At 45.9% G+C, this 19,978-nt stretch overlaps 1 protein-coding gene across 2 annotated transcripts in view; it reads right to left on the reverse strand.

Annotated features, from left to right (window-relative positions):
- LOC117878784 (paralemmin-2-like) overlaps nucleotides 1-19,978 on the reverse strand; it is a 171,731-nt gene that overhangs the window by 71,004 nt on the left and 80,749 nt on the right. For both annotated transcript variants that reach the window (XM_034773245.1, XM_034773244.1), the window contains exon 3: nucleotides 10,997-11,127. In XM_034773245.1, coding sequence (XP_034629136.1) covers nucleotides 10,997-11,127 — 131 coding nt within the window. The remainder of the gene's footprint in view (nucleotides 1-10,996; nucleotides 11,128-19,978) is intronic.

A 19,978-nucleotide genomic window follows, 5' to 3' on the forward strand; every position in this document is an offset into this window, starting at 1 on the left:
CTACCTCAGTCCAAGTGTGTACATTTTTAATATATAAGGCAACACCTCCTCCCTTTTTCCCCTGTCTATCCTTCCTGAGCAAGCTGTACCCATCCACACCAACATTCCAATCATGTGTATTATCCCACCAAGTTTCAGTGATGCCAACAATGTCATAGTTGTATTTATTTATTAGCACTTCCAGTTCTTCCTGCTTATTCCCCATACTTCTCGCATTTGTATATAGGCATCTAAGATACTGGTTTGATCTTTCCTCCCAGTTTTGTCCTGACTCTCCTTTCTCTCTGCCAATATAGCCCACACATTTACATGCTTAGCTGGGAGCACATACCCAACATAGTGACCAGCTAAAAATTGGAATCTTACTTTCTCTTCATACGGCTTACAGTTGTTCTTCCTTGCTCTCTCTAGCAGCACAGCTGATTTGTGCTCGTGGCCATAGGCGCCGACTCCGTGGGTGGACCACCCACCGAAAAAAAAGTGGATGCTCAGCACCCACTGACCACAGCTGTTCCCTGCCCCGGCTCATCAGTTGTCACACCTCAGAGGCGTTGCATCACTGGATACACTCAGGGCCGCCCAGAGGATTTAGGGGGCCTGGGGTCTTCAGTGGCGGGGGCCCCCCGCTGCCGAATTGCCGCCGAAGACCCAGTGCTTCGGCGGCAGGTCCCGGAGCGGAAGGACCCCCCGCTGCGGGTATTCATGGCACTTTGGCGGCGGGTCCCGGGGCGGAAGGACCCCCCGCCGCCGACTTGCTGCCGAAGACCTGGAGCGCAAGAAGCTCCGGGGGCCCAGGCCCCAAGAGAGTTTTCCAGGCCCCCCAGAGCGAGTGAAGGACTCCGCTCCAGGGGCCCGGAAAAACTCTTGTGGGGGCCCCTGCGGGGCACGGAGCAAATTGCCCCATTAGCCCCCCCCCGGGTGGCCCTGGATACACTGGGTAGTTTTACCACTTCACAATGGAATTTTTTGATTTTTTTCATATCCATAGTAGGTAGACCCATTCCTCACATTTTCATCTATGATGAGTGATTTCCACTGTTTGACCATGCTCCTGTTAAGCCTGATGAATCACTGTTTTCCAGTAGTTCTAGTTGCACATCTGTGTTTTAAAATACGAAATAGTGACTCATTAGCTCCGGCTCCTATGCGCTCCAATGGTCCCCTCTGGTGCTCCAATGGGAGCTGCAGGGGCGGTGCCTGTGGATGGGGCAGCGTGCAGAGCTGCCTGGACGTGCCTCCACGTAGGAGCCGGAGGAGGGACATGCCACTGCTTCCGGGAGCCGCTTGAGGTAAGCACCACTTGGAGCCTGCATTTCTGAGCCTCTCCCCACGTCCCAACTCCCTGCCCCAGCCCTGATCCCCTTCCCACCCTCCAAACCCCTTGATCCCAGCCCGGAGCCCCCCAAACCCCAAACCCCTCATCCCCAGCCCCACCCCAGAGCCCATACCCCACCCCCAATTTTGTGACCATTCATGGCTCACCATACAATTTCTATTCCCTGATGTGGCCCTCAGGCCAAAACGTTTGCCAACCCCTGATCTAGCAGAAAAAAGGTATAACATGATCCAATGGCTGGAAGTTGAAGCTAGACAAATTGAGACTGGAAATAATGTGTGATTTTTTTAACAGGGAGGGTAATCGACCATTTGAACAAGTTACCAAGAGTTTGTCTGGATTCTCCATCAATGGCAATTTCAAAACCGAGATGGGATGTTTTTCTAAAAGATCTGCCCCTCGGAATTATCATGGGGAAGTTCTAGGGTCTGTGTTATACAGGGGATCAGATTGGATGTGGCCACAGCAGCATGAGCGGCAGGCAGGGCTAGTTGTTTTAGTGCATCCCTACGGTCTCAGCTGGGATTGTATTGGGGCGGCTAGCCAATCCTTAGGCTGGCACTGCGATGGCTACACCCTGCTTTCAGTGGGCTAGCCTGATTGGAGCTACTGCGGGTATGTCTGCCTGAGCTGGACAGTACACCTCCAGACCCAGTGTAGACAAGAGATCAGCATGAACCTAACCAGTTTTTAAAAACTGCTTTTGGAAGACTTTAGTTTAGTCCATTGCCACTGCCCTGTCAAGTCCTAAAATCTGTTTTATCTGCCCCCAGCTGGTAGACTGTTATCCCTAGCCTGGACAAGAGCAGAGATTGTGCATAGGAAGATGTTTACCACGGCAAGATGAATTAATATGGCTTCAGGTCAAAGGAAAGGAAACAAGCAGTATAAACAAGCAAAGAGATGAAGTGCCTCAGGGTATATTGCCTAATTCTTTATGCCATTTGTAAACGCACCGTAGAACAATCATCTGCTTCTAATGTTTAGAGGGGTGAATGTGTGTGTGTGTGTGTGTGTGTGTGTGTGTGAGGGAGACACTGTTCTCAGACTCCATTTGAGCAGTCTCTTTGATGTTGTTTTTCCTGCCCTATTAAAAAAATCATTCTCTGGGTCAGCGTTCAACTAAAAGGATTGCGGGGGCTTTTCCGATGCTAGGACTGGCCTGCGGCTTGTTACGCTGAGGCTCACTCATAAGGAGAGTTGGCAACCCAATAAACACAAGCTAGGACGAATGTAGCAATGGAAGGAGAGGAGTTGGGGTCAAATCCTGTTTGCCATGGGGCGGCGGGGATGGGGTGGGGGGACAGACGGACTTAACGGAGATAGTATAAAGTGAATATCTATCAAAGTCTCCCATATATGATGTACCACAATTTACAACTTTAGGAAGTCAGCGTCGGTGTCGCTAGATTTAATAAGGGGCTAGAAGATTTTAGGTAGTTATACACACGAAGACAGGGGGCATTGAGTGTCACGTTTCAAGGCTTAATATCAGCCCGAGCATGAGGCAGGAATGTTGTCACCTCATGTACAGCATAACATTATTAGCCACGTGCTTTATAGTTTTATATTTACTCTGAAGCAACAGTGCAAGCACAGCACAGAGGTACGAGAGGTGATGGGTGAGGCTGCGAGTTTGTCACGGAGTCTGTGACTGCCATGACTTCTGCAGCAGCAGGGGCATCTGGCTCTGGGGCTGCCCTAGCAGCTCAGGCAGTGCCTGGGCCAGTCGCATCGGCTGCTGCTCGGGCAGTCTTGGCCACTGACCCCCCAACAGCAGCAGGAGGGGTTTGGATGCGGGAGGGGGCTCAGGGCTGGGGTGTGGGAGGGGGTGATGGCCCTGGACGGCGCTTACTTGGGGCGGGGGGGGGCTTCCTGGAAGTGGCAACATGTCCCTCAGCTCTTAGCTCCACGCACTGCCTCCACCCACAGGCACCGTGGCCAATGGGAGCTGTGGAGCTGGCAGCGCGTAGAGCTAGGAGCTTAGGGAGGGACATGTCGCCGTTTCTCAGAAGCCGGGTAGGGAGCCTGCCAGCCCTGCCAACCCTCCCTCCAGCACCAGAGGGGGTCCTGGGCTACTCCCATCCAAGCACCCACTAGACCACCCCTCCCAGCACCTGCGGCTCCCCCCTAGGCCGCACCCCAGCACCCATGTCCTCCCCTCCCTCCCAGCACCCGCGGCACTCCCAGGATTTAGTTGGGGTATAGTACAAGTCATGGACAGGTCACGGGCCGTGAATTTTGGTTTGCTGCCCATGACCCGTGCATGACTTTTACTAAAAATATCCGTGACTAAAATGTAGCCTTCGTGATGGGCCATTGGTCCGTATATTGGTATATACATGTACCTATGTTGCTAAAAGCTACTTTTAAATGATCTAATAGCAGCTGTAATCGAGATGGCTCTTGTCTAGCTGAGTCTGGCCAAGAGGTTGCCATTTGTTCTCGCTGATGAGGCTCATGATAACAAGAGCCAAGCCTCAGTCACCTCCAGCATATGCTTTACCTGAAGCTACAGTGTCAATCCATTTGGAAGCTTGAGGCTCGTATAAAATATGGCAGCCCGCTTGTTAAGTGAAGTATCATAGCACCTGTGCTCCTGCATCTGCACTGGCTGCCTTTGGGCTTGGGGACGGTGCTCAAGGTGTTGGTTCTGATCTTAAATGGCCCTTCTGCTTGAGGGAGCATGCTCACTTCTGCTCTAAGCAGCCTCCCTTTCTCACTGACTGTTGGAATCGATGATAACCCCACAGAGTATGAGCCTCATTCAGGGTTCCCAGTTTGAGATATACAGAGAATACATCTGAATCCTGGCACGAGGAAGAGACCAAGGGAACAAACAACGGAACGAGAAAACACTGGCACTTTGGACACCAGCAGGAGAGCAGATGATGTGGGGAAAAGGAGCAGGAGATACTATGACAGGAATTAGCTTAGAGTTCACGTCTGCTGGGAGCTCCAAGGAGACAGGAGAAAAGGCTCAGGATGGAGCAATTGATGTGGGAGGAACTTGGGCTACAACGTCCCCCAAACCTATGTGTATTTATTTTTGTTAATAAGCTTTTCTTTTATGCATCTTCAGCAAGGGTTCTCTCTTCGTGAGCCCATCCCAGTCACTAGGACTCCAACAGTGCCAGATTTGAATATTCAGCAATAAAGGCTACGTTAACTCTGATGTAAGGCGGATACAATTCTGTGGGCTTCAACAGAGATTAATTTCCTTCCACCTGGTCTGGATCTGGCCCTCTCCAAATTGTGAGCTCCGCCTGCCAGCTGTTAGCTAGACACCAATCAGTCAGAGCCAAGCGGCAGACAACCTCCCACACTCCATGCATCTCTTGCTATCCGAGACCTGCATGGCACTCATCTGTGACTCACATTGGTCAGCTGTACCAGATATGCTGAAGGGAAGCCTTCCTTGTGATTGACCTGGTAGGCACAGTGCTCAACTCTTCTCAGTGGGAAATCGCTCTTACTTGCAACACACCTATCGTGAGCATCCTCTGTAGGTATTAAAAATGCTTGTTTTATAATCTCCCAAACAAGCATGCTATCAAAAGAGTCACCAGCAAAAATGTACACCAGTCAGGGGGAACAACTCATGACTTTTGCTCCAAAGCACAGGCCTGAACCCTAGAGTAAAGAAAGATCTCCATTAGCTATAGTAGGGTAGTATTAGGCTTTTCTTTTGTGAGGCAAGTCACTAGAGGACAAGAAAAGTCACAATTTAAAACCAATCCTGCTTAGCACGCTAGTGCCCACACGCCCGCCCACCCACTCACACAACTTCATAACCTCAAAGGGCTTACAGACATTACAGACATTAGCCAATGAATGCACATGACACTTGAGTAGCTCTGAAATTCTCCAGTAAAGGGCAGTGGACATACACATTAGCCACTGCATTTCCGTTTTTCCCACCCCAAGCGCTGTCACAGTGCCACATCTCTGTTACAAAGGTCTCTCCCCTTTTCCTTTGTGCATGGTGCTTTGAGACCCTCTTCAAAACCAATGCACTATAGGTGCAGCTCGCATCCACCCCAATCCAGCTCTGAATACAGTGTGTAAAGAACCAGCTGTGATTTGTCTCCCCTTTGGAGATGGTGGGTCAGATCCTCAACCAGCATAAACTGGTGTAGCTCCATTAACTTCAATAGAGAGACACCAATTTACATCAGCTGAGGATTTCGCCAAGTGATTTTTCCCCCCAGGAGCACAGTGTTATAAAAGCAAGTCAGGGTTTCAAGCAAGTCTGTGGGAATAGCATTCATCCTCCCAAGGAGTTCATGGAAGTCCCATTGGTTTTGTGGCAGGCCTGTGAAAGCTAGGTACAATCAGGGAAGTTACTAGCCATGTTAACTGGCTTCAGTCATCAAGTGATGAAATATGTTGTCACGGAGGTTATTACATGTAAGCATCTTGCATAATGGTTTCACAGCAAAGAAAAATCCTCCACCCTTTGTAGTAAATGTAGGTCTCTGGGACACTATATAACATAATCGCATAAAATAAAATAAGTCTGGAAGCCTTTCAAATACTGGGAAGGAACAGCAGGCAGTGGGTGGGCTGCCATACTCTGCGAAGGCCGGCTGTTAATACCCAGATGTCGAATGCCAATTTTCCATTTACTGCTGTAAAATAACAGACTGTCATGTGGTAAAAATAACCACGACAGGCAGACAGAGCATTCCAATGTTTGCTTCACCTACAGCACTTAGGCAAGAATGTGTCTGCGAAACTTCATTAGGCATTTATCTCGCTGCTAGACCAAAGGATACATTTCATGCTTGTGATTCGGGGAGAGGAGGGGGTCAAATATTTACTGCCCCAAATCTAATGCAACTGTATAACCCAGGGAATATCAGTCAGGTGACAATGGCAAAGAATCACAGAAAGAGTTACTTTCTTCCAACCCTGAAGAAGAAACCTTATAAGAAGAAGGAAAACAGCATTATCACTAATGCTTCTTTTCCTTGCTTCAGCTGCTCTGTAGCATTCCTGCCTAGAGCATTCCCCTACCCACTTCTGCCTGGCATTCTGCCACAGATTTAAAGAAACAGTCCACACAATCTTGCAATCATGTTTGCTGAATCTAATAGTTAAAGAATGCTTTTCAACCAAGTTCCATCTGACTTCTGTTTAGACCCAATCATGCTCCCATTGAAGTCAAAGGCAAGAGTCTAATGGGACTTCAAAGCAAGATCAAACCCACGATATATGCTAAACATTTCAGCTAGTGATTGGTGCAAGTGTTTAGAAGAAAATATCTCCTCTTCCCTCAAAATGAATCTTTACCCAAGTCTAGAACCAAATCAGCATCCAGTACTAGATTATCTGACACTGGAGTAAGATTCTTCATGGGAAGACGTTTTCTTCTGGTCTAGTGTAAAAAGCAGATTTCCAGGCACTTATGACCCTACAGCTGCTCAAGGAAGTTTGACAAAACAGATAGATCACCCTCTTATGCCGCCAGACTCTCTCTTCTGAAAGCATACAACGCCAAACTCCAGTCACTTTGAATTAGGCTTAGTCAGTCTTATTCGGTCGGCTAGGTCAGAACCAAATCCCTAGATACAAAGGTCTCTCAACTCTGTGTCTCTACCCATCTCGCCTTTTCTTTCTTGGTTAATTACGCTTCTAATGCTCCTATGATTCCTCACTCTCTAAGCAAATTAAAATAATCTCAAACATCAAGTGGTCATTCTGCCTGTGATTTTTACTGCAAGGCTCTTATTCTGCTTGTATTTTGCCATAGTCTTTCTTTCCCTGCTTTGTCTTTTATGTATGTTTTGTACTTCTGTGTGCCCTTTGTTGGTAATTATCTGCTTAATTATACAACAGTATTTAGTTATTTGTAATGGCTTCTATATTATGGACTGTTGTACTTTACTACTGGTTTTTTATGATGTCTATGAGACATACTGACTTTCTGGATGTGCCTGGGATTGTGTAGACAGAAATGCTGACTAAGATAGGCCCAGATCCTGCAAACACTTGTACAGGAGCGGTCCTATTAAAGTCAGTTGGATTACTCACATGGGTAAAGTTACTCTCAGGCATAAGAGTTTGCAGGATATGGGCCATAATTTATGATTTCCTGTCTCTTGCATTTCATGAAAATCTAAAAAAGAACGGGAAAAAGTAAAAAGTTAAACATTGTTTGCCTTGATTTTTTCAACTCTTTTCAACAAAGGATCAGATTCTGATACCCTCACCTCCCGTGGGTGGGCCTTACTGTATATGTGGTCCTAAAGATTTCAATGGGTCCACTTGTGGAGTGAGTTGCTATTCAATGTGAGAAAAGGTGTCAGTAAATTCCGACTCTTAACAGCAGACATTTGGTCTGTATTAAATTATGGCTGTGAAACATGGACATTCAAATAACTGACAATAAAGAGACTACTAGTCTTCAACTTATGAAGTTATAGAAGAATTCTGAAAACATGACAGATAGTTTATGTAACTAACAAAAAGTATTGGAACTCAACAAACACTGGTCAGAGATCTTATGAGGAGAAACATTCAATTTGCAGGACACATTTTAAGAGGTTCACAGGCGATGCATGTTTATGGGCACTGGAAAGGAAAGCTGATGGCAGAAGAACATGAGGCAGAAAAAAAAGACCTTGGATGGATGATGTGGCTCAAAAGGACTATTCATCCTCAAAGAGATTAGCAGGGGATTGTACAGAATGGGCTACTATGGTTGCAAACCTCCAGTAATGGAGATGCCACATTAGAAGAAAAAAAAAAGATGTCAGACTTTGAGCTGTAGGCTGTAAGTGGGCTCATGCAATTACCATGATAGTATTAGTGCCATCTTCTACCATCGAGCTCCATGCATACATGCTGAGTTTGCTTCTGATACAAAGAGAGGGACAGTCCTCCCCAATGATCTCTCACCGGACCCTTTCCAACTTCTCTCTGGCTGGAGAGTCTTGCCTACAGGCTCGGGGTTCTACTGATCACCATATTTGGGGTCGGGAAGGAATTTTCCTCCAGGGTAGATTGGCAAAGGCCCTGGAGGTTTTTCGCCTTCCTCCGCAGCATGGGGCAGGGGTCGCTAGCTGGAGGATTCTCTGCTACTTGAAGTCTCTAAACCACAGGATTTGGGGACTTCAACAGCAGAGTCAAGGGAAAGGGTTGGGATGGCTTTGTGGCCTGCATCATGCGGGAGATCAGACTAGATGATCATAATGGTCCCTTCTGACCTTAAAGTCTATGAGTCTATGAGTTTATGAGCTGTCTCCTGTCACAAAGGGAGAGACACCCCTCCCCAAATGCCTTGTTCCCCTTCCCATGTAATAGGATGGGATTCCCAGATTTTGGTCCTAATCTTCCATCCAATTTAAAGTAAGATAGTCAGATTAAAAATCATGGTTTTTAGAAATGTTTCCTGACCTTTGTTGCAAATAACACTGTGCTATGAATTCGCACCAAGGGAATGGCACTGTCTTAACGAGAGAGATTTAGGGTGGGATTTTCAGTAGCACCGAGCATTGGCCTAAGTCTGCTCCGATCGAGCAGCCTGGGTTCTAGGCCCCAGATTTTACAGATAAATCCAGAGCTAGCTCTAACACTGCCCGAGGGTAGAGATATATGCCACCCCCTCACAACACAGGAAAACAGGCCCATGTGGGACTGTAGGCCGTCTGTGTTAACTTCAATCTGATATGCAGCAGTATCTACTCTGGCACTGTATTTGGAGTGCTTGCCAAGCCTTGGTGTTTATTTCTGACCTGGAAAGGCTCAGTGAAATCTCTTACAACATAGTGGCTCTTATTTTAAACAAGCAATAAGTAGTAGCAGTAGTAGTAGTAGTAAGAGAGTGACCCTTATGAACATGTTAACCTGAGTGAAAGAAACTGAATCCTCAGTAAACAACAGGCAGGTTCTGCTGCAAACTGGTGGGGATGAGTGGGTGCTTCTCATTTGTTAAAGTTGGCGCCTGAGGCTAACTGCCAGTAGATGACAATAAGCCAGTTGCCCTGTTCTTTGCCCTGAACTTTACTTATTCTCCAGTAGGACTCTGCCCCCCGCAACCAGGCATTTGTGTTACAGGATTCCTTTCACAGATGCCTCAATACTGCAGCTGTTCAGCACTCACCCATATGACACAGCCTGAATCTCTAATGGAGAACCAAGGTCCCTGGCACACTGGGCATATGGTGCAATGACAGTCTCACCCGTCTGGCTTGTCGTATAATCAGACAATAGTTTTCCTCTGCTCTTGGGTATTTGGTTCAGCCAAACTCCAGTCTGTCTAGTTAAGCGGTTTGGGCCAGCTCCATCCATAATGGACAGGGTCTCTCTTTAGTAGCATGCTGCCAAGGGAGAGAGGGCAGGGGCCGTTGGCCCTGATTCAGCAAGGTACTTAAGCACGTGCTTACCTGTAAGCATATAGGTAGTCCCACTGAAGCCATGTGGCTAAGCATCTTCTCCAGCATATTACCATGCAACTCCTCCCATCACTCTCAAGTCTCTAATGTGTTCTGGCTACTGGGACACATCCTGGGCTAACGCCCAGCATCTCCCCTGGCTGGGTGGTGACACCAAACCGAAATCAGCATTTTAGGATGTTTGCAGTTCTTTCTGCTTCCCTCCTCTAGCTCACATTCCTGCTGTCTCCCCCTTTCTCCACCACTCATAAGAACATCCATACTGGGTCAGACCAATGGTCTGTCTAGCCAAGTATCTGCTGATGGTGGCCAGTGCCAGAGCTTCGGGGGAAGTGTACAGAACCGGGCAGTTGGTGCGATCCACCCCGTCTTCTGGAAGTCAGAGGTTTAGAGTCACCTCGAGTATGGCGCTGAAGCCCTGACTATCTTAGCCAGTAGCCACTGATGGACCTATCTTCCATGAACTTCCCCCTTACACCTGCCTCAATGGGATCTGGTGGGACGGATCTAGTTGTCAATGGAACTTGTTCTGTATATTAAGAATTCAGGTCTTCAGAGAAGTCTTGATCCTTGTTATCCCTTCACTCTAGTGTCCAGGTGTCGCTGTGGCAGAGGAGGGAACTGGTGCAAACAGAGGCTAAGTGACTTACTCATGGGCACACTGGAAGGCCTGTGTCAGAGCAAGGAACTGAAACCAGGTCTCTCACCTCCTAGTGCTCTCACCAATGGACCATCCTTCCTCTCCTTCAGGATCAAGACCACTCTGCAGACCGGAATTGCAAATGCATGAAGGCTGTGGGACAATCTTATGCTGGCTCTGCGCTGACTTCGACGACTAAGGATTTACATCGGTATAACTTGACCGAAGAATTTGGCCTTTGGGCTTGCTCTCCAGAAGGAAAAGCATTTGCTCTTGTTGGTTTTAGAACACATCATTTGAAACAAAAAAAGCGAATAGGTATAATGAGAAATAGATAAAAAAAAGAAAAAGGGAAGGGGCCAAGTTCTGCAGCTGAACACACACATACAATTCCCTGGGCGAAATTCTCTGTTGCCCTGCATCTCGTGTAGTCAATTACACCAGTGAAAAGCAGAATGGTGAGCAGCGTGTACACACTTTTTGCACTCACTGTGAACTGATGTAATGACTACAGGAGGCGCAAGGCAATGGAGAATCTGGCCCAGGTGTTTAAGGGAAACCACACATGCACAACAAAGGGCAGAATTTAGCCCTGTGAAAGTAAAGGAAAACTGCACCTACCTGTGGATGTTGTCTTCAAGCTTTTTCACTCTGAGCTCATCCTCTTCTGACTGCCTCCTTCTGGCTTCTTCTTCTTCTGCTGAGCCAGCAGGAATACCCTGCAGCAGCCATTTTTCTCGAAGCGCTTTTGACTACATGGAAAAAAAAAAGAGAAGAGTCATAAGAAGGAAAACTGTATTCCCTGAGCTGGAGGAGAAGCCAAATCTGCTTTTAAATATTTGATAGCCCTCACTGAATCACTAATTAGCACTTTAAATATTATACACATCATACACACTAGCTAATCCTTGAGGGGTTTAGCCAGATGTCAGGTCAGCCAGAAGTCAGAGTGTCCGTTTTACAGTATATACTATATGCGCCACTGATTTGTCAATCTGAAGTTATTTGTAATTGCTAATGAAAACTGAATTTCCAACCACTCAAACTAACCACTCCTAGAAGAAGTGAAATCCCAGCCCGGATATAGGCCATCTTATGAGCCATAATGCAAGGGCTCGGAGGGATAGCCACATAAAATACTTATAGAATCAAAAGCAAAGAGCGATGCTCCAACAGAAAGCAGTGGGATCTAAACATAACATGCTTTAGAAAAGTGAAGACGATTAAGGCCATAGATGTTCGTTGTGATTTTTTGAAGTATATTTACCAAAAGCAGTGTCTATGGAAATGCTCACAATCTCCTAGCCAAACCAAGACAAAAAAAATCTTACATCAGTATGTGCTAGTTTAACAGCAGCTGGGTAATGAACATCAGCCCAGGACTGTGGTAACAAGTGGCAGTAGCACACACTCAATAAGGTGATACATTGGATTCTCACCATATTTTCCATATATTTCCCCCTCAGCCTATCAGAATTAGTACAGTCTCATCTGGAGTGAGCTTCTACCCGGTAGCTGTCATCCAACGAGACACACTGGTGAATCTATGGATGGTAAGATACACTTAGGGTGTTGGTACGCCTAAAGCGCACCGGTGTGTGCCTTCTCACTAACTCCTCTCTCCCCATGGTCCGATATACATGTTGTATAAGAGGGTAGACAAGATGGAATGCCAGACAACAGCACCTTTAGGAATGAAGGCTAAATTGTCCGATGCCAGCCTCTGGGAAAGAAAAAGGAACAAGGAGGAATGAAGCTGCCATATTTACTATTGCTACAGTCAGCAAGTGAGTCAACAAGACATCAAGATCAGTGGTATCAGAGACAGCGTATAGATCTCACTTTATCAGCATGGTCACTCAGGATAGAATTTTCAAAAGCACCTAAGTGATTTAGGAGCACACGTCCCAGTGACTCTCAAAGGAACTTGTGCTCCTAAGCCACTTCAGTGCTTTTTCATCTCAAACTCCCCGTTAGTACCTGGCCCAAGCCGGGGAAGCTAATGATCCAACCAGCAGACCAAATTCGGTGATGAATCCTGGTCACGTGCCACCCGTGGCATGTTGCACATATGCTAAGAAGAAGTGCTTTTAAAAATCCCACCCTTAATCTTCATCCATTGCCAGCAAGAGATCATTTACCAAACCCACAAGTGCAGTTCCTGTTCCATACCCAGGTCTGTACCCAAACTGACAAGGATCAAGAAGATCTGAGGCATCTCACTATTCAGAGTCATCCAACAGCCTTAGACTCATAGACTTATAGACTTTAAGGCCAGAAGGGACCATCATGATCATCTAGTCTGACCTCCTGCATATTGCAGACCAAAGAACCTCACCCACCCACTCCTGTAATAGGCCCATAACATCTGGCTGAGTTATGGAAGGCTTCAAATCTTCATATAAAGGCTTCAAGTTACAGAGAATCCACCATTTACTCTAGCTCAAGCCAGCAAGTGACCCTTGCCCCACTCTGCAGAGAAAGGCAACCCCCCCCACCCAAGGTCTCTGCCAATCTGACCTTGGGGAATCTTCCTTACCATCCCCAAACATGGTGATCAGTTAGACCCTGAGCATGTGGGCAAGATCCACCAGCCAGACAGAATTCTTTCCAGAATTCTGGAAAGAATTCTCTGTAGAAACTCAGAGCTTTCCTCATCTACTGTCCCATCTCCAGCTATTGGAGATATTTGCTAATAGCAGTCCTGGATGGGCCATCTGCCATTGTAGGCAGTCTCATCACATCATCCACTCCATAAACTTATCAAGCTCAGTCTTGAAACACATTACGTTTTTTTGCCCTCACTTGGAAGGCTGTTCCAGAACTTCACTCATCTGATAGTTAGAAACCTTCAGCTAATTACCAGCCTAAACTAGTTGATGGCCAGTTCATATCCCTTTGTTATTGTGCCACCCTTCTCTGTTTCAACCAGATGAGATACAAAACGATAGTTAGCCAGATTGTCAGTATCCAGTGATGGTTTCTTTAGCAAAGGCTACACAATAGCCTGGCCACCTGCACTCCCTAAGGGCCAGACTTCCCTAGCTCATAGTGAACAGCGCTTACTCCACATATAGTTCAGCAGAAGTCAATGGGATGATCTGAGTGGGAAATTACTACTTGGAATGTGTAAAGGTATCATAATGCAGCCCTAAGGGCTGTGTTGACAATCTCCACCAGAAATGATTTGTCCAGTGCCCTTCACTAGCTAGGAGGATAGGAGTCCAAAGAGCAGGTTGCAGAATGAAGCATCCCTGGCTGATTTTGTGGAGCCTCATGGGCCTGAATCCACCCAGAAGAGATTTAATGTTTGTCCACTCCAAGTCCCACCCTGCATCTGATTTTATCCACAACGGAACCAGCAATTTCCTCACAAGGGGAGAGGTTTGTGTCTCCCAGTCACCCAGTGAAAGCAGTGTGGATTGCTCTGCTGTCTACCACTTGAAATCCCCTGAACAAATGGAGGGGGTGAAGAATCTCTCTTGCCCCTGCACAGCTGCAGCATAAACATTCAAAACCCCTTAATTTTGTAATTAAACTTCCACCTGAAACGTCCACTGCTGGCATTCCAGCTCTCTTGCTTCATTTGTACTGGTCATCTATGACCACAGATAACCTGTGCGGGTGAAGCCAGACAAGATGGTGCTTATTAATGGCCAATGAACATTTCTGCATCCTTCCAAATACTCCAGTGCGGTTTGCCAGAGAAACATATTCTATGACTTTTGGAAAAACTCCTTGACACACGCCTAATTTCAAATCTGAGCCCATCCGCCTGGTCTAGAAAGCGACTAGGTGTGTGAGTTTATCTCCTTTGCAGTCTACAAAGTGAAGCCGTTAAAGGAAATTGACAATTCAAATAGGTTTAAATTCAAAGGCTGCCTAAACCTGCGACATCAGACTTTTTAATGAAGTGCTGAGGTCTCTAGGTGTTATAGAACCAGATTTGTGGAAACTCAGTATAAAAATAAACAAACTGCTTTTTGGCAGTAAAGAAAAAGATCAGTCATTTTGTTTGTGGCCAGACAGACACACATGCACACACAACCTGTGCATAAGCTATTTGATATCACTGTGAGATCTACTGCATATCAGAGAAGCAGATTTTAATGTGATAGCTTGGCACAGAAGTACTGTGAAATGAAAAAGCAAATGAGACTTTATAAACCCCAACTCCCATTGGCTTCATTGGGCTGTGGATCAGACCCCTTACACCTTAAAAAATAACCCCTCCCATTCACAGAACAGAGGATTTCCAATACTGTAGATGGGGTGTCAGCTACAACTGAATGTTGTGAGTTTTGCCATTGACATGAATTGTTCTCCAGGCCACTAATCTACCTTCTAGTTGTGTCTTCCTCCAACAATGATCGATACTTTATGCTTCAGAAGAAAGCAAAATCATCAGCTCGGTTGTGACATGCTATACATGGAGGCATGGAGTGAGAGTGTTTGGGGTTATTTTTTCCTAACCCTGGCGGTTAATCATTCTGGTCCTGATTTAGCAAAGCATTTAAGGACATGCTGAAGTCCCGCTGACATTAGGTACAGGCTTAACTGCTTTACTAAATTGCCCCCAGGTATGAGACTGTATTAAACGTGCCTCACTAGCTATTATTAATAGACATATAATTATCCAGCCCTTTAAAAAAATCCAGCTTCCAATGAGCAATGAGTTCCACGGGTTGGCTGTGCTTGAGACACTTAGCATTTCTTTGCATTCGTTCTCAGTGTACTGTCTTTTAATTTCATTCCTCTTACAAATTGTGGGGGGACCGGGGCTCGAACCCAGACGGGACTCCTGATTGCTGTGTTCTAACTGACGGGCCATGGTGCTGTGAAACTGTTTGACATGTCACACTATTTAAAACCAGCGCCATCTTTTACAGCAATGCATAATTCTTAAAACCAGGCACAGGAGCACACAGATTAATTATAATGAAATGCTTGAGTGGTTCTTAGCCAGGGGTACACACACCCATGGGGGGTATGCAAAAATCTTCCAGGGGGCACTCAACTCATTTAGATCAGTGGTTCTCAACCTGGGGGTTGCAGCCCCTGGGGGGGTCACAGGATGGGTTTAGGGGGATCACAAGTGCTGGGCTGGCATTAGAAGGTGGCAAGCGGGTCAACTGCCCAGGGCCCTACACCACAGGGGGCCCCGTGGGGCTCAGGCTTCAGACAAGGCTCACAAATGAAAAACAGGCTCAATACCATATTTATATTCCAATTGATTAATTTTATAATTATATGGTAAAAATGAGAACTCAGCAATTTCTCAGTAATAGCGTGCTGTGACACCCATGTATTTTGAGGTTTGATTTTGTAAGCAAGTAGGTGAAACTTGGGCTATGCAAGATAAATCAGACTCCTGAAAGGAGTACAGTAGTCTGGGAAAGGTTAAGAACCAGCCTGGTAGAGGTAGGGTTGCCATTTTTGGTTGGACGCATTCCTGGAGGTTTCATCACATGACATAATCTTTAATTCAAGATTAATAAAATAAATAATTAAATTAGTGAAGATATTGTATCTCCTAGAACTGGAAGGGACCTTGAAAGGTCATCAAGTCCAGCCCCCTGCCTTCACTAGTAGGACCAAGTAGTGATTTTGCCCCAGATCCCTAAGTGGCCCCCTCAAAGATTGAACTCATAACCCTGGGTTTAACAAGCCAATGCTCAAACCACTGAGCTATCCCTCCCCCCCTTTAATTCCTGGAGACTCCAGGACAATCCTGGAGGGTTGGCAAACCCTCGTTAGAAGAATGACTGCTTCGGCGTTAGGGAGGAGCACACGCACTTTAAAAGAGGAGAGATTTTTTATAGGGTTTGGTCCATCTTGATTCCAGAGCCTGGGGCCCACCCCAGGGCTAAATGCAGATTAGTAGCTGCGAGTCAAAGGCGTGGAGGGAGAGGCATCAGCGGGGAAGACTCACGGTGGAGGACACAGCACTCCCTCCACGGTTCTCTTTTGGGGCAGGCTGGAGGTTGGATTTCTGTTCTGGGTGGCTGGCCAGGGCGGGTCTGTCCACAGGTCGGAAACTGTGCCTGGAGGAAGCATCTTCCCCGTGCTCTGTGGCTCACAGCCCAGCCGCGTCAGCATTCCAAGTAGTTGTGGCTGAGGACTCTGGCTCTCAGTCCGGGACTCCTTTTGTGGGCTTTGCTCCGTTCCTCCAGCGTTCACCAATGTGATACATTAAGCCTGTCTTGGATACAGTGCAGTATAATAAAGACTGTCCGTTTTCTAAGATGTTTCCCAAGCGATCTAGTTAGCCTAATAATAGCGAATGGCAACAAGGACTGTTACTTAGTAGAGGCTGTAATAGTCCAAACTCTGCATAATAGGGATGTGTTGCTACAATGCAGGCAGTTAAACAGTGCTTAATCAAATGCTGAATAGCCAGAAAAGTTTAAGATCCTCTCCCTTAATAGAGAAGTGGCCAGTGACAGATTAAGGCCCTGACCCAGCAAATAAGGACATGGTTAAGGTTAAGCATATTCTTAAATCCCACAGGGATTTAAGCATGTGCTTAAGTGCTTTGCTGAATCAGGGCCTAAAAGAAGCAGTAAAGTGAAAAGGTGAGATTATTTGGATTCAGTATAATGTTTAATTTTAAGCCTCTTTTAATTAAAAATTAATCAGGACAGCTGCTAGCGGAGAGAGTAGGTATGTGGGTGTTTCTATTGAGAGAACTCTATTGTAATAGGTCCTATTGAATAGCCGGTAATTCAAAAATCTTTGTCATCAATTTGCTATTTTATGTTAAGTCTTTAAAAATACATTTTGTTTTGCTATTAAAAAAAAGCAGGGAGGAAAAACGATAGTATCCCCCATTTTCTTGCCTTTTCTTTCCTGCTTTTTTTTTAAAGAGCAAAACAAAATGTATTTTAAAAAGTAATAATGGGTGAGATTTTCAAAAGCCTTAGTGATTTAGGAGCACAAGTCCTGAAGTTAACAGTCCTTGTGCAGCTATGTCACGTTGATGCTTTTGAAAATTCTAGCCAATAACATTAGAGAAATATCAGTGGATCACTGAGAACTTTAGCATGAAAGGTTTGCCCAAGCTCATTACCTAGCTTGGCCTGTCGTCATTATTCAAAGTAGAATCAGTTTTGGGTTCGTACAGCATTACTAATGATAATCTTTAACCACAACTGTCACAGACAAAAACTGCCTTTGTTTGGTGGTGTTTTGCAGATTCTTCCTGAAGAATTGCATCAGCTGTTCAGAGAGCTTCCTTGGCTGGTATTTCAGTTTTCTATTCAACCCAGGGAGTAATGCTGGCCATGTTAACATCTCACTTGGTTGAGTCAGACCAGAAACAGTAGTACGAACTATGGACATACAAAAGTAGTAAACCAGGTTCACAATGATTACATGTACCAAGAAATGAAGAAGGAATAGTCAAAGTGGGGCCTACAGATCAAAGGCTAACACCTGGATGGTGTCAAGTATCAGGGGGTAGCCGTGTTAGTCTGTATCTACAAAAACAACAGGGAGTCTGGTGGCACCTTAAAGACTAACAGATATATTTGGGCATAAGCTTTCGTGGGATGCATCCGAAGAAGTAAGGTTTTTACCCACGAAAGCTTATGCCTAAATAAATCTGTTAGTCTTTAAGGTGCCACCAGACACCTGGATGGCGCTGATCACTCTGGCCCCATTCCAGTAAAGCACTTAAGACTGTGCTTAACTTTAAGCATGTGAGTAGTCTCACTGACAATGTTAAGCATGGGCGTAAGCGATTTGCTCAGCACTTCGCAGTCTGGATGAGCCCCCAATGAGGACCACAACGTTCTTCAGTCCAGACTGTGGCTGTCCTCATTTTTAATACAGGAGTGTGGTCCACTGCAGGATGGGATACGTAGCCTCCAGGGGCCACAACTCTCTTTTAAAAGACAGAGATAGGCTCAAATCAAAACGCCAAATATGGAGACTCCTACAGTTGGGAGACGTTCAGATCCAGCACCTAACTTTGAGAAACAGGCCACACTCTAAAGATAAAAGGCAGCTACAACCTACTCCATTTAAAGTCAAATAGATATGGATCCAAAGTTCCTAATGCAGCCCTGAAGAGGGCACAATTTGGTCCCTTCTGAAGTAAACCACTTAGTAAATATGGAGCAATTATTAAGTGTCAGCTGAATCCCACTGTTTTTACCTCGTGCACTTACTGAATCTCTGTGCTGAAGCTTGAAGAGGAAAAAGTCAATCCCTTCAGAGTAACGATGTATTTTAAGCTACTCATGATATTTTAATGGCGTATTTCTTCTCTTTATGTGAAATGCTTAAGCTACAACTTGCATTGCTTCGCCCCCTCCCCCAAACTAAAACCACCGTTTGGAAACTGTAAATGGAATGACTGTGGAACCTGTAATTGGAACCTGTAACTGTGACTTCGCTAGGACGTATTTAGGGAGAGGAATGTCATGACGTGTTAGAAATCCTCTCGCCTTGATGAGACCGTCACCACATTTTCCTTCAAGTGCGAGAGGTGGTGGCTGAGACGCAGCTGGATTGTAATACTGGGATTTCTTTTCACACAGAGAAAAAAAAAAAGGATACAGATTTGAGGGAACTAGCTACAGTTACTTAATATCACATGGGGAATCCAGAATAGGATGCTCTGGGAAGTGAAGAAATTGAAACATTTTTCAAAATATGGGTAACCGGCCATGCTTGAGAATATCTGAAAGTATATTATTTATATACTTGCACACATCATGTACATACAAAACAAACACACACACCACATGTCCACGTAATACAGTACACACGCTCTGGGGTGCATTCTCCTTCCTGCTACAGCCCCTGTACAGTGATGTGGCAGTGTCTAGGGACAGAAAAGCTTCTTAGCGGGCTTGTGCAGGATTCCACTACAGCAGACATTTTGTCAGGCAGCCATAGGCTGCCCTACATGCTCCCCTCCACCCCCCAAAAGCCCCAACCTATGGGGTTGGGGGCCAGAGCTGAGAAGGGTGCATTGGGGCGGGTGGTGGTGGGGAGGTGAATTGCAGTGCTAAGGTCATTCTGAGCAGCTGTGGGTTGTGGGGCTGCACACAAGCAGCTCAGCCAGCTATTTCAGCCTTTGGTGAGGCCTGCACTCAGGGGAGTGCAAAGAGCCACCTTTGCCTTCTGTCTCCCACAGCTGCGAGATTTGTGCTGTGCCTCTTAGAGGTACAACATCTCACCCTATAGTTACACCAGAGAGAAGATATTAAGAATCTCTTAAATCTGCTATGTGAAGCACTCAGAAGCTAGGAATTGCCACAGTTAAGGCTGCCAGTGCAACCTTAACTCGGCCCCTTGTACATATGCATTGCAATATAGTCTCTAAATTACATGATCACATGCTATCATTTCCCTAGGACTCCTGAGGAGTCCTACTATGAGCCTTAGCATCTTAGGGCTTCTCTGCATACAAAAGTTGCTCTGCTTTAACTACACCAGTATTGTTAAAGCAATACAATCTCCCCTGGAGTCAATTGTCAGAGGGGTAGCTAGGCTAGTCTGGATCTGTAAAAAGCAACAAAGAGTCCTGTGGCACCTTAAAGACTAACAAATGTATTGGAGCATGAGCTTTCGTGGGTGAATACCCACTTCGTC

Source organism: Trachemys scripta, chromosome 6 (assembly GCF_013100865.1).
Source record: "Trachemys scripta elegans isolate TJP31775 chromosome 6, CAS_Tse_1.0, whole genome shotgun sequence".
NCBI lineage: Eukaryota > Metazoa > Chordata > Testudines > Emydidae > Trachemys > Trachemys scripta.